Source organism: Numenius arquata, chromosome 2 (genome assembly GCF_964106895.1).
Source record: "Numenius arquata chromosome 2, bNumArq3.hap1.1, whole genome shotgun sequence".
Classification (NCBI taxonomy): Eukaryota; Metazoa; Chordata; class Aves; order Charadriiformes; family Scolopacidae; genus Numenius; species Numenius arquata.
In genome coordinates, this window is record NC_133577.1 from 77,558,624 (window position 1) to 77,573,827 (window position 15,204).

The 15,204-nt window shown below is 41.4% G+C and overlaps 1 protein-coding gene across 2 annotated transcripts in view; it reads left to right on the plus strand.

Moving 5' to 3' along the window:
- Window positions 1-2,031: 2,031 nt before the first annotated feature.
- The window catches only part of EP300 (EP300 lysine acetyltransferase), a 61,333-nt gene continuing 48,160 nt past the window's right edge, over window positions 2,032-15,204 (plus strand). For both annotated transcript variants that reach the window (XM_074144294.1, XM_074144295.1), the window contains exon 1: window positions 2,032-2,224. In XM_074144294.1, coding sequence (XP_074000395.1) covers window positions 2,131-2,224 — 94 coding nt within the window. In that variant the 5' untranslated portion in view covers window positions 2,032-2,130. The remainder of the gene's footprint in view (window positions 2,225-15,204) is intronic.

Here is a 15,204-nt window from a genome sequence, read left to right on the forward strand (position 1 = left end):
GGAGAAGGAGCCTTTTTTTTTTTTTTTTTAATATTAAAAAAAACCACTGCGCCTTTAAGGGGCGGAGCCAGGGGGAGTTTGCGGAAGAGCCCGGCGGGCGCTGATTGGGCGGGCGCGGTCTCGTGACGGCGACGGGGCGGTCCCTACTCCCCCCGCCCCGCGTTCCATTGTGTGCGCCAGCGCCACCGGGCCCCGCCCCGAGGACTGGCCCCGCCCCCTTTTTCTCTTGGCTCATTTCCGGCCGCCGCCGCCGCCGCTCGCTTCCCTCCGAGGACTCGGGAGAGTGAAGAAACAACAGCCGCCATTTTGTTTGTGTGTGAGCGACTGAGGGAGGGAGCCAGAGGCCGAGCCGGACGGGGCGAGCCAGGGGGAGGGCAACGCAGAGAGACCCAGGGGCCCGGCCAGGGGACGGGGAGAGAAGCGAGGAGCCGAGACGCCCCCCCACCCCACCCTACCCCACCCCTCCGCGGCAGCCTGCCCGTCCCTTCTCTCTCCTTTTCTCTCTTCTCTTTTTCCCCGACTTCTTTCTCTCCCCCTCTCCTCTCCGCCCCCGCTTCGGCCCGCTCCGCCACACACGCCTGAGGAGCGGCCGCCGCCGGGCCGCCGCCGAGCGCCAGGCAGGGGCAGTAGGGAGCCTGCGCTCGGCCCCCGCGCTGCCTGCGCCGTCCCGCCCCACCCCCCCCACCCCCCCTCCGCCGGGGACCCCCTCCCCCTCCTGGCCATTTAACCCACCCCGGGGCCGGTCCCCCGGCGTAATTTTTCTTCTGTTTTATTATTTTAATTTTACTCCCCCTCCTCTTCTCGGAGGGGTCGCTGACCGGCCTCCCCCCCCCCCTCACTCCCGCCCCTCCGACTACCAACCTCTTCGCTTCCTTCCCCACCCTCGCCGAGGAGAAGAGGGAGTCCCCGCCGCGCCCCAGCCGCGGCCCAGGTTTTTCCTCCCTCGCTTTCCTCCCCCCGCATCGCCCGTGTGTACGCGGGAGCGGAGACGGGTAGCCCCCCTCCCTGCCCGGCGCTCGCAGCCATCCTCGGCCGCCCGGGAGGGGGGAAGGTAGGCAGGGGGGGGGAGGGGAGGGGCCGGCTGCTTCTTCCTCCTCCTCCTCCTCCTCCTGCCGCTGCTGTGGGATCGGCCCCTCTGCCTGCGCCGGAGGGGGGGGCAGCCTGCTACTGAGAGCGAGAGAAAGAGGAAGGGGAAAGAAGAGAAGAAGAGCGGGGGGGGCGCAGAGAGGGTGTTGAAACCCGCCCCCCACCTTCCCATCCCGCGATCGGTGCTGCCTCCATCAGGACAACAACCCCTCCTCCTTCCCTGCACAACAAGATGTGAAGCGGAGACTCCTGGGACTTATCCTCACCCTCCTCATCCCTACAGCTCCCCGTTCTGCAGCCATTAGCGACGGGCGAGGAAGAAGCGAGTGGAGCTGGGGACCCCGCGCACGCCTTGCCTCTCTCCCCGCCGCCTCCCCCCCAGCCCTGTCGCGGGTGGTGGGTATTTTTTTGCAGGGTGGTGTTGGAGGGGGAAGGAGCCGCTGCTAGAGGACGGTGATCTTTTTTTCTTTTTTCCTCCTCCTCTCCCCTCCTTCGCCCGCCTCCTTGTGGCGATGAGGAGGAGGAGAACGGCGCCGAGGAGGAAGAGGCTGATGGCGGCGGTGAGGAGGCAGCAGGAGGAGGAGAAGAAGACCCCCCGAAGGATGAAGATGATGATGGCGGCGGCGGCGAGGAAGCATCAGCAGCACAACAGCCGGGATTAATTTTACTGACAAAAAAAAAAAAACAACCCACCAGCCTCTTTTTTTTTTTTTTTTTTTTTTTTTTTTTTTTTTGGCGGGGGCTTTACCTGCTCTTCCCATCTTCGCTCAGCCCTTTCGCCTGCGGGGAAGAGGCCTCTTCCCCCCCGCCAGCCCCAGCTCCCACCTTCTCCCCGCTTCTCCGCTGCCGCCCTCCCGGAGCCCGAGGGGCAGAAAAAGGGGAACTCGGCTCCCCTTCTCCGCCGGATCCTCCTCGCTCCCTCTTGTCCTTATTGTTGTTCTTCAGCTGACTCGGGGCCCGAGAAGAAGGTGAAGGTTTCGGGGTTCATCCCACCCCCACCCGCCGTCTCTCCGCTCTGAGTGATTGTCTAAAAAAGAATTAAAAATGGCCGAGAATGTGGTGGAGCCGGGCCCGCCTTCAGCCAAGCGGCCTAAACTCTCCTCACCGGCGCTCTCCGTATCCGCCAGCGACGGCACAGGTCAGTCTCGGGGGCCCGGGCACTCCCCACCTCTTGGTGCCGCAGTTACTGCCCTTTTCTCCCCTCTTCTGCCTTAAACCTCCTCCTCCTCCCTTTCGCTACTGTTAACTCGTGCCTGCCTTAGGCTTTTCTCCCCTTTTCGCTCCATTTGGAACCTATTGGCGTTAATGGCATAGGGAGGGTGTTCGGAGGTTTTCTGCCTTTCTATTTTTGTGGAAGTGATTGAAAGCAAAGCTGTTCAATTTATTGTGCTTTTGATCAACTGCAGATAAGACTTAACAGTTTGTCATTTTCGTGTCTTTCACAATAGTAGTTATTACTGAGCTCCTTGGTAAGCATATACCTAAGCAATGGCAGTTGCAGAAATATGAAATAGTGCTAAACTTGATGCTTTTGTACACTTTATTGTTGAATTGTGTGTACGTTTGTACACACGAACGTGTCTTGTTTCTTATTTTGCGTTTACAAGGGGTTTTTTACAGCTCGTTTAGAAACGAGATTTATTTCTCTCCTTTCTTTTTTCCTTCTTACATACAGTCTGCTTATTTTGCGTTTACTTTTTACAATCCTTCTTACTCTTCCTTGCAGAAGGATAGCTAGAAACTGCTTTTAAATAGACCATCGACTTTAGGAGAAAAACAGCTAAAACCAAAATCCAGATCCCAAGCTCGGGGCATGAGGTTTATTGAGACTTTTTATCTTCTTAGAAATGAAATGTTATTTCACCTTATTTGCATTAAGAACCAATATGGAGTGTAGTTCTTCTTGCATCTCCCATTTCTTTGCTGCGAAACCAAAATGTCTGAAATTCCCCTGTAGACTTTAGAGCTGTGAAGATAAAGGGGATTCTCTGCAGTCCTTCAAAGGTCTGTGATGCTGTGAAGGCCAGCTGGAGGTTGGAAATCTTAGGTGTCCCAGTCCGTAGCAAATATGAACTGGTTGTACTGGAGAGGGGAGGGAGTAACAAAGGGCCGTTAAGCTTTTTAATGCTTCTTGTGAAGCAGATGAGTATTTGGTGTCAGTTTGCTATAAGAGTACTTGGTCACCTGTCCCACAGGAGTTTCTTTGAACTCACTTTAGATGTTAGACTATTGGATATGGAGGAGGCCTCTTCCTGCCAGAGTCTGATGAGTGGTGGCTTTTCTGAAGCCACCAGTGGTCTTGTTCAATGCAGTTAACAAGAAAAAGGAAGAGTAGTTTGTTTGGGTTTTGGTTTGTTGTTTGTTTGTTTGGTTTGGTGTTTTTTTTTTTTTTTAATAAAAAGCTCCTCATTTGACATTAAACAGGTTTTAGTAGCCGGTTTTTGGTTGAGCAGTGGATGTGACTTGACTTGGAATCATCTTGAAAATTTTGATTTTTGCCTTCTCTAGTCTTGGTGAATGACGTAGTAGTTTTTTGAAAAGTTTGTGTGTAACTTCTAGAGCGTATTAGATACAGGCAATGTTGTGTTGTAACTGGAGGATGTGATTATTCCTAATATCAACAGGTCTGTGGTAAGAGAGTAAAAGAGCATTGGGAGAAGCTGCTCTTTAGCTAGAGCCGGTTGTTGGGGGTTTTGTGCTAGACTTGGAAAGCAGTACTTAATTCAGTAGTAACCATTTGTAATTTGTCTTGACAGTGGTTATCTTGCTCTGTTTAGAGAGGTGAAATAAAAGTGAAGTCCTGATACTTGAAAAAATATGAAAGTTAAAGGCATATTTTGATTCAGATGAGCGCACATAAGACACTTGTGATCAAATAAAAGTTCGGAATGTGAATGTATTTCTGTTTAACAGATGCAGATTTTCACAGGATACTTAGTCTATATTAATTGTTACCTTCCTGGGCAGCTTAATAAGTGAACTTTTTACAGTTACGGTGAAACACTAGGGACTGTTGGGCAGTTTCAGTAGTTCACAAATAGGATAATTTTCCTCAAAGTGATTGAGATTGTCATCACCTGATAGCTGTGCAGAGGTTTATAGTGGTGTGAACACTTTATATATACTACATAAAAAACTTAAATAATCTTACTCTTCTAGATATTTTTTTTGTTGACAACTTATTACCTGCATTTGGGACAGTTCCACTTTGTGTAGGTTTTAACATATCACATCTGTTTCTCTAATTAAATAAAATAAAACCTCTTAACCAATAAAAGTGTTTTGAGGGTTATATTTTTTCATTAGCTGCTTGAGAGACTACAATTTTTTTTTTTTGTCCTACTTTTACTGTTGTGGGAAACTGCTTTGAAGTTTACATTTTTTTAACCTATCTGCTCCTTAAATTTACTTTGAAATAGTGTAAGCAGCTTTCGTTAAGTAAATTCCACTTTTAGAATCTGTTGTATTGTCCCTGCTCCTTAGTTAATTATAGAAAATAAATAACATGGTGCTTATGTACTTACTCAAGCACTCTTTTTAAAACTGTTAGATTTGCAGCGTCATTAGAGAGAGGGAAGGAGAAAGGTAAGAAACTTGTGCTGTTGATGAAACTTTTTCTAGCACATGTGCATAGTGGGGCTTTCAGCGTGTTACTTTTGCTGTTAACTTTTGGGCTCATTTCTTAATCTGAAATGCCGTTTTAGCTTATTAGATAGCTAAAAACAGTGAATGTTTTTTAGCTAACATTCCCAAACTTGCAGATGTTCAGTGTATTTATGTGAAGGCTAAGCTGAGTCTCTAATTCACTCATGTTTTCACTGTAGACCTGGATGACACTGATATTCTGGGCTTGGGATGTACTAAACTCAAACGTTGGTAGTTTTCTTCTAAAAAGTCAGCAAAGATTGTCGAAACTAATCTTGGTTTATAGGCAGCAGCCAAATATAGCTGCATTTCCCACTGTTGTTGCAGTGCTGCATCTCCTTCTGTCTTAAAAATCTTAAGTGGTTCGTGTGCTCCCTGCTCAGAATTTGCTTTGCCATAGAACATACTGTATTAGTGTAGTCTTGAGTTGCTTTATTAATGCCAATTCCTTCTTTAGGAGGCAAGAATAACATAGACTTACAGGGAAGCTGAAACGTTTGTAGCGCACTTTGTAATAAACACTTTGAAGTAATTTAGAAAGTCTTGGTGCTATTAGTGTTGTGCCGTATGTTAGAATTTTTGAAGGGTCTCATTTTTTTTCTGCAATGTGTAGTTCTAGAATAACTTCAGGAGCAGGACTGTGTGTATGCCCTTAAACTGCCAGGGTTTTTTCTGCAACTTTTTTTTTTTTATTTTTTTCCTATTTAAATGTTAAATTTGTTGCAAAGAAGAGTGGTAATTATACATATATCTTGTTCGGACCTTAAATTTTCTGAGGGCCATTACAGCTGTACGGTGGGGTCACCTTTCATTGGTACAGTATCCTTTAGTAGCGGATGTAAGTTTGTGTCACTGGATGCAGCTCTTCTGTATCCGCATGGCTACATTGACATAAGTACTTTGCTAGGTTAGCTCACTTTGCTTAGCATTCGTTACTGGTAGAAACACTGTTTTGATATGTTGCCCCTAGTCTTAACAGGGCTTTCTGAAACATTGTATTAGCAAACTGGCATACCCCGCTCTTATTTTCCCCTCCCACTGCAACAGAATAATTCGAGTGCATCCTGAAGAGTTATCTCCTTCAGTAAATGAGTGGAAGTCTTTCATAAAGATACATTTTTAACTGGATAGCTTAAACCAGTGTGGTTTGGTGTGTGTGTGTGTTTTTGTTTGTTTTTTTTTAAATTTTATTTAGCCTTTTTATTTGTGAACCCCTTAATTTTCCCTGCAGTGATGAAGGTGCGCTGAAATTGCCACGTTTAGATTTCTACGCGGTATATTCAGGAAGAGAGAGTTTAATCGTGTTTTACAGCCCTCCCTCTTCCTTAGAAATAACCCATTTTCTGTGAACTAGGAAAGCTTTTCAGGCTCTGGGTTCAGAACTGTGTTTCATCAAGGAATAAAAGCGGAGTACACTCTTTGCTGCAGCGTGGTTGTATGGTATCATGTCTTTGGATTGCTAGATCCAAAAATAGGATTTTAAGTGCTTAGAGTTTCTGGCTTGCTGTAACATTGGAAGTCAGTTTTCTACAATTAGTTGGCATATGTGTTATATCAGAGATCAATGTACATATTTGTGGTGTGTGACTTAACATCCTTCAGTTTACTATATCCAAAAGTCATGTTTTTCTGAGTGATAGTGCATCTTCAATTTCCCTTTCAGGACCTGTCTTTCATAAAGTTTGTATGTTCCTTTTTTTTTAGGAACTGCTTCTGACCTTTAAAACTTTACTCTCCCTTACATCAAAGGTCTAAGACTTGTAACAAAACTTCTCGCCTGGACTACTGCAGTTCTGACTGATAGTCGTCTTTCATTTGTTCCAAATGTACCGGGACGTTTCTTTGCTCAAAATGAATCATAGTAATCTAGTCTCACTGCCTTTTCCAGAGGCATGTGCGGAGTTTTCTATTCTGTTTTCAGACAGCTATGGTGCTTTTTTTTTTTCTCCTAGTGTTTGTATATATGACTTTTTAAACTAAATACTTTCCACAAATCTCTTTTCTGGCTAATGTTTGAGACCAAGTCATTAGCTATGTTTAACTTAGAGGCATCAGTAAAATATTTTTATCCCTTCTTGTTGAGCCACTTTTTTTTTTTTCCTTAAGTATTAGTTGTTATGAGAGTTGCTTTAAAATATGGTTTGATGGATGGGATATACTCTAAATCGAGTATTGCAGTGGTTGATGCTTGTGTGGCAAAACTGAACATCTTTGCCTTGTAGCTAGGTACGTTCTCAAAGTAACTACATTAGGAATAAACTTAAGAGAACTTAAGTCTGCAAGTTTTTTATTTTAAAAAGTAAACCAGTCATTCAGTTGGTGCTTAGTAACTTGAGAAAATCTTGCAGACTTTTGAACCTTGTAGATTTCCAAACTGATATATCTCTGCTTTTTTTTTTTTTCCCTTTCACCCACTTCAACATAAGGACCGTACATATCGTGATGTAAAACTGAATCTTGAGCATTTGCAAATAAAAAACCTTTGAGACTAGAAAACCAGTTTACAGTTGCAATTTAAAAATACAGATTCACAAGTTTGATATCAAAGGGAAAACCTTTGTTGGTGAACTTGGAAATTTAAATCCCAGATGTAAAAAAAAAATAAAAATAAAAACAACCAACAAAAAAACAAAACAAAACACACAAAGAAAAAAAACAACAAAAAACCCTACTAACTGTTGCATGTTGTACCTCACGGTCTTGGAGCAGGGTTTGGATTTGTTCTAGAGGGTCCCTAGTTCAGGTCATTGGTCAGTTGTGTATTTGAAGAACACGAAGTTTATCGTGGAAGGGTCTAGCAGGCTCTAGGGTTTAGTGTACGTTTTTAGGAGATGTGGGCTTCATGAGATACTAGGGATAAATGCTGAACTTCTAGTGTAAGGATTCCAGTTCTTATACCTTTGCAACTTGGAGAAAATGATTGTATTATTAGATTTTAGTTTTGCATGATTTAGTGTGTATTTCTTGCATCTTCTCTGTAGGCTGCTTGATTATCTCCAGTGTGTCACCTCAGGGTCTTGCTTAGTGTTTTAACAGGAGCAGCCTTTCAGTGCTTGTTCCAGCCATGTAATGATACTGCTTTAACCTTTCCCATCACCCGAACTGGTGTCCACTCTGAGAGGGCTGGGCCAAAAGTCATTTAGATTTATTATTTGACAAATGGAGTAATTTTGCTGTGTAGATTTCACTGACAGATAAACAATGCACACCTGTCTCCAAGGATTTGACTTTTCTGTCTTTACTTAAACTGTAGCAGCAGGCTGAAGTAAAATACATCTGTCTCTGCATATGGTTGTGTGCACTGACAAAAAACTTCGGTGGTTACATTGAATCTGTAGAACTTCAAGTAGAACTTGAACTAGGGCAATTCACAGAAATCCTCTCCATGAGCAGTGGCGTATCTGACAATGTGACTTCATTCTCTTCCGAAATAGCAACGCTTCCTTAAAATGGATTGGCTTATGAATGTATTTAAAGTTCTTTTAAAAACTTGACGTGCTGTATTCTTCTTGAAGCTCACATTTCTTTCAAACTTTTTGAAGGAGATCAGAAAAGGGAGCGTTGGATTCTGATGAAATCAAATCATAGTTACTTGTGGTTTAGTTGACAATATCAGTTGTGTTTACAGGAGCAGCAAGGAGATTGTGGTTCAAACTAGGATTTTCATTAAAAAGTTAGGTACAGGACCTTTAAAAACAGCGTAGGTTATTATTGGTGGTGGTTGCGAGATGGAGCACAGAAAGATTTTGCTTTTTTCATCTGATGATGCAAAATACCTCTGTACTGCACCTTCTGTTGCTTCTCCATAAGAGGTGTAAGTAGAGTTTTGTACTGTATCTGTTTGCTTGCAGGATCATGATTTACTGTTTCTTGCTTTGTAGAACTCCCAAATACAAGTGAATAGATAATCTCTCTTACAACGTAAACTACTTTTTGTTTTGTTTTGTTTTTTAGAATTAGAATAAAAAAATAAAGCTCTGGCAAAATACTGGTGTATGGCTTGCTCAGTACAAATTCTGCTGAAGCTAAACTGCCTTTTACATATTCCTGAATATAATTTCAGAGGCTCTGGGGAATTACTGGTTCAAGATAAAGAAGTCTGATCTGCTGACTTCTGTTTTTTGTTTACTTGTATATTTTCTTATACGTAAATTCAGCATTGCTTTTTGATTTTATTCAGGAGTAATGTTGAATGAACTCAAGTCAGTAATACTCAGAAAACTGACTTGACTTTCTGGTAATTGCATATGCAGATTGCATCATTTCCAAGTCGTTGTTAACTTGACAATGAAATGAACTTTACTCTTTTCTTGAAACTGGTTTGTAATCACTTCTAAAATGAATCTGATTCAGTGTGTTTGTGCACATATGGGTGTTTCCTTCCTATCCACACCTACCTATTTTTTGCCCACCAATATAGCAGACCAGCAAGGCATCTCTAATGTTCCAGACTCGTGTGTGCAGCGCTCCACAATTCATCAGACTCCCAACTGAAATGCTATTCTTACTATTTAATGATACCACAGACCAACCATAGGTAACTTAAGGTGGCCTTATGGGAATTTCAGTGGCATACACAGAATAGTCTTGGGAATAAGAATACTAATTTAGAGACTTCTTTTTTTTCACTAAAGTTAAAGGTAGCCCAATGAAATTTAGGCAAATAGCCACATGTTCACAAGGAAATTATTAACTGTGTGACTTCAGCATTTTGGAATTAAAATGTCAAAACTTCATCTTATTAGATGAAGATCATTAGTGATGGCAAAGCTAGTACCTTTGCATTGTGTTAGATAACAGTGTGAACAGGCAGGTAAACAAACAAGAGTGTTTCTGAAATTCCCACTTAAGTGATTTTAAAACATTAAACATACCCTGTCTTGATTCTTGCACCCAGTCTTTTCCATGTGATTGCACCACTTCCATTTCCCTGGAACAGCTAAAACGTCCATATTCCAGAATCATAACCATTGAATTTTCACTATGGTTTTCAGTGGTAAATGCCTGCTATCATCTGTATCTCTAAATCTTATAAATTTGAAGAACTTTGAATATGACAATGCAAATGAGAACAGTTTGTTTTAAATACAGTTTTCTTCTGAAGTTGGAAAAAAAAATGCATCAACCAGCATCTACTAAAATTAATGTTTCTGATGATACTAGTTTTGGATAAGTATGACTTAAACTTGCAGATTATTGAGACTTTGCAAAACTGAGACTTTTTTTCCTTAAGCAAGAATTGGTGTGTTTGACACCAGTTTGAATAGGAATTAGGATAACTTAAAAGGAAAATGTAGAGAGTGAGGTCCTAATTTTAGGACTTCAATAGGTGTTAAATGGTTAAGTTGTTGCTTCTTTAGAATGATTTTTTTTTTTTGTTTGTTTGTTTACCCTTGTAAAATACTTATGTTTCTATCTGGTTATCATGCGCATTCTAAATGGTGATTTGGACTTTGACCAACAAACATTTGGTTGTTTTTAAAAAATCTGGGCCTGAAGTTGTGCGCTACCATGATGTGCTAACTTGTTTTGTGCCGTTGCATTTGTTGTCCTCCAGAGGTTTTCGGTATGTCCTTTTTAGATGTGTTTTCTGCTTGTATTGTTTGCGGTCTTACTTCAAATTACCAAGTTTCTCAACGTAATGAACAAATTCAGGTTCTTTCTTGGATTAGCAGGGAAGGAAGGAGGAGGTGGTGCTCCCCAGTTTCTTGCAGGGAACAGAATTAATAATGAAGTCTAATGCTGAAGGCTTTGTTACCCAAATAGCATAATACAGAATCAGAATTCCCAGTTGCTGTTACGTAAGTGATAGTGAAGACTTCGGCATCATACTTCCACTTTGGGAGTGAGTTAGGGTTACATAGGGACTGATGTGCTATATAGGGATTTTGGAAGCAGTAGTTATAATGATGAATCTAGACCTTAATATTTTAGGCTGGTGTTGAATTTTTTTGCCCTTAGTTTTGTGTCAAATTAGTAGATTAAATTAAGTCTACATTTTAAGTTAGAAAAAAACGGTTTGGCAGAGTTTGTTACCATTGGGTAATTGTGGCTTCATAGGGGATCTACATGAAAAGCCTTTTCCTTGATGGACTTTAATGGGAAGTATAAATCTGATCTTTAAAATGCTGTACAGCAAAGTTTTCTCACACCCACCTGGTAGGAAACCTAGAGTTTTTGCCTCTTTCTCAGACTTGTTGGTTGGTTGTTTCCGCCCCCCCCCCCCAATAAAACTGTCTGAACACGTCTAGCTTAATTTTCTGCCATTGTAGAGGCCTTGGGAAATGATGACTTTCTTTATTAGCACTTTGTTTCAAGTCTGTGCTTCGCCTTTACTTCTGCATTTTCCTGGATACCTGGGAATCATCTTGTGAGAGTGTCTCCTTATCTTGTCATCCCTTTTTTTATTTTTTTATGTTTTGAGTTCTGGCTTTTTTTTTAAGCGTATTTCAGGCAATACATTTCAGGGCCTGTAACGCTCCTGTAATGCTGGTGCTTGTTGACTGCAAGTATGAAAGTCTGGTTTCTCTGGAGTATTGGTTGTATCCTCTGGGTGCTTTCTCTGTTACATCTCGGCCCTGTTCAATTCCTGGATAGCTTTCATGTTGCCGTGCAGGGAAGATACTGACCTCGGCAGCTTATTGTTATTTTTGGTCTGAAAGGTATCATGTTTTCTGCATAGTCCAACATCATCTGCGGCTCCTGTCAACCCTGTCACATGCATGCTTTGTGTTCAGTGCCCTGTGTTAAGCCTTGTCCACTTGTTTCATTGTGAACCTAACAACTGTGATATAATTTGATCCACTGATAGATCTCTGGAGCCCAGAAACATTTGTGCAAAAAGGTGACTGTTCAGCAGCTTTCTAATTTGATATGTCTGTGTTCAGAATATAATATAATAAATGGGATGCAGGGACAGGAACTGTGAAGTCTCTTACCTCTGTAAGATCAGCAACGAGGTAAGCATTGGAGTAGGTTGTTTTACATGTCTGACATGGAGGGTTCCTCAGGCATCACTGTTTTCACACGTGATGCTATTTCTTCGAATATACCAACTCTTCTTTGCGACTAAAGGCTTTAACGTCTTGAGTGTGAGGGTAATAGCACATGAGAGTAAAGCGTTCTTGCTATTGTGTAGCATGTGAGCAAGTTTTTAGAAAACTAGTGTTACTCGTTGCAGCCAGTTTCCCAGAACCAGATAATCTCCATATTGATAGAAATGCCTGTTTTATTCTGAAAGGTGAATAGAGGTTTCTTGTCTTAATCCAGAAATGAAAAAATGACTGAATCATGACTGTAGGCTAGAAAGTATACAAACGAAACTGGCATGCGCCACTTGAACCCACATGTTGATTTCTTTGGATATGTTTTCCTTGTGTTTAAGTGTTGTCAGAAATCTCTACCTTGCCTTGTGCGCTTTGAGAGCTGTTACATCCCTGGTGCTGCCAGATGCTCTTGCAGTAACACCAGCTTGAAATAACTCATTTGAAAATTGATCGCTTGATAAGGCACCTATATCTTATTGACTTAAGGAATTTGATTGCATGCTCTGAATCTGTACTGGTTTAAAGTCCATTTTGGTGCCTTGTGGGTTTCCAACCCAGGTGGCAGTTTCCTTGCATCTTGCAGATCAGATACTTTTAAAGGCATACTTCTGAGAAGTAGGGTCCAAAACTAAGAAAATAACCCACAGTATGCAACCCAAGTTAGCATACTGATTTTTGAAGTTGCTTTCTCACAGTTTAGGGTGCAGTTCATATTACTTAATCCAGTCTAACTGGACTGCCATTGAAAGAAATGGACCTGCTCCATCCCTACTGTCTTTTCTGACCCACTTTCTCACTACAGATTTAACGTAGCCAGGGCAAGTCAGGCCAGTTTCTTGACTCTACAAAAAAAGACTTGCTTGAGTGTTCTGTGGTGGTACAGTTCCTAAAATGAATTATTATATGCCTTTGCATGTTGAGACTCCCTCAGGTTAAGACTTCCTGATCAGCTGATTAGATGTTGTTTTGTGGAGGTACTTTCCTGCTTTTTCCTTTGAATCTTAGCTGTATCTTCTTGTTACCTATGTAGAGAAATACACTGATAAACAAATAACATAATGTGGAATCACTTTGTGCCACTTTATTGAGATCAAGATTTAGCTCTACCAGTTAATTCCTCCATATAACTGGATGTTTTTGAGCTCTTAGGTCAGATATTGTCTGTTTTGGTACATCTCAATTTTTCTGTGTCTGATTATACCCTAAGATTTCTGGCGATTATGAATCGGGTAGACAAACCTTTGCAGGGCTAATCTGCCGCCTTTCCCTTCCTACAAGCTTTATTTTATTAGTAAGAAATCTTTGTGTGTATCCTTAGTGAAACAGATTGCGAGGCTAGCAGTGGACTTAGTGTACTGGAAAGTCAATCAGTTCACTGGATATTTATTGTCTTGTCTATTTATTGTCACCATTGTTTTGAGCTATGCCTTTGGCTCTTGTGTGAGTGTGGGTGCTGTTATTTTCACGTAGTCTGAGCTGTCTGGCCCAGCCTTGTCAGTTTTTGGATTGGTCATAGGTAGAACTCTCTACAGCGAGATGTATCCTTCAGGATACATATTATATGTATAAGACTCTGAAATGGATTGCAACTGTTGCTAGATACACAGAAAATCTTACTGATCTTCATGTGGTCTTTTGAGGCTGTTAGTGTTTCAGTCCTGTATCTGAAAATTTCTGCCTCCCAGCAGTTGACTAAAAACGTAATTTTCATAGTTGACCGGAGAACTGAAAGTTTTTCTAGTGTTGTTGTTTACTGGCTGAAGAAGACTTTGAAGTTTTGTTTTTGGAAAAGACATAAGAGCAAACTCACACCAGAATATTGCATTATTAATATTTACTGCTTATGATTTTGGCTTGTAGCTGATAATATTCCTTTATGATGAGTCTTCTGTTGTGTATGCTCTAGGATTAAAAATCTTTACAAGTTAGTTCTATGTGGAAAGAAAGGTTTACATTTTTTTGAAGAAAAGAACTAATCTGATTTGGATTATCTCACAACCATTTAGGTTGGTGGTTTTTTGTTTGTTTTTGTTTTGTTTTGTTTTAAATGTAGCTGTTGATTTGTTGTGTTTTGAGATATTGGTAAAAAGAGTTAAAAATACTTGGAGTTTTCTATGACATTTTTCTTCCTGTTCATGGGTGGCACAGAATGACCAGGCTAAGGAGCTCAGGTACCCGTTAGATATGAGCAAGTAAGACTTAAAGCCGGAATTATCTTCTCATTTATGAGGATGGGGAATTCAAAAAAGAATGATTTCTTCAGAGAAACAGATTAATATTTTCTTGTGAAGAAAGATGAGCGAATCTTTGTCTCCCAAAACAAGAATTGCACTGCCCCATTGCAGTGTTATATCTGAAATAAACTTAAATGGGTCTTTCTGAGAAAATGTTCTGTGGTGGTTTTAAAAAATGAATTAGTTCTTCATATTTAGACTTTTACCGATCACTTCCCAGATGGTTTTGTAAAAGGCTTAATGTGCAATGGGCTGATCTCAAGAAAGATGAAGTGGGGATTTTTCTTTTGGGACTCGCCCTGTCCTAGGAGCTCTGTCTGTTCAAGAGCAGAAGTTTTCTTTTTCCTCAGCAACAATCAATCACAAAACTGGCCTTTGAGCCGTGGGGGCATCTTTGCCTCGGCAGCCGTTTCCTGGTTTGCAGGTGGGAGGTTGCTGTGTGCTGCCATTATGGTTATGCTGTAGGTACAGGGTTTGTCCTGGCTCATGTTCTTTCCAGACACTTAACTTTCATTTTCAGTTTTGTTTGTTCGTCATTAAGTAGATTTTTTTTTTCTAGGCGGCAGAATAACTTGTGAATTACTAATAGGTTTGGTTTTTTTTTTTTTACTCCTTCCTCATGGGCAGTTTGTCAGGTTATTAGGCAGGGTGTTTTCTGGATGCAGTGCTTCAATATTTGCCTGTTGAAAGGTGTCCTAACAGGCACCTTAAGATGCCTGTTAAAGCTCTTTTGAACGATTGTGTATTTTTTTGATTGCTTTCTTCATTTCCTTGATCTCCTCTTTAATTTGAGGATCTCTTCCACTTTAACTATTCCCATGTTCATCAATATTTAATTCTTAAGCTAACTGCTGAGCATTGTAAGGCTGGGGTTTTTTGAGGGTGGAGAGAGGAGTGTGTATATTGAGCTAAGTCTACTGACAAAAAACTCTAAATTCATCATTTTAAATGGAGGAGAACTTGGACAAAGCTTTATTCTTTTTTCACTTCTGAATCTTCAGAAATACCAGACATACTGGAGAACACCAGTGATACAAATGAAATATCAGTCCTTAGTACGTGTTGCAAAGCATAGCTTTTAGCACAAGATTTACGTTAATGAAGAACGGGCTAACTGATTTTAATAGTTTAAAGCATATTTCTTCAGTGGAAATTTTCATCCTGTCTCTGCTGCTTTGCAGTAATGAAGAATA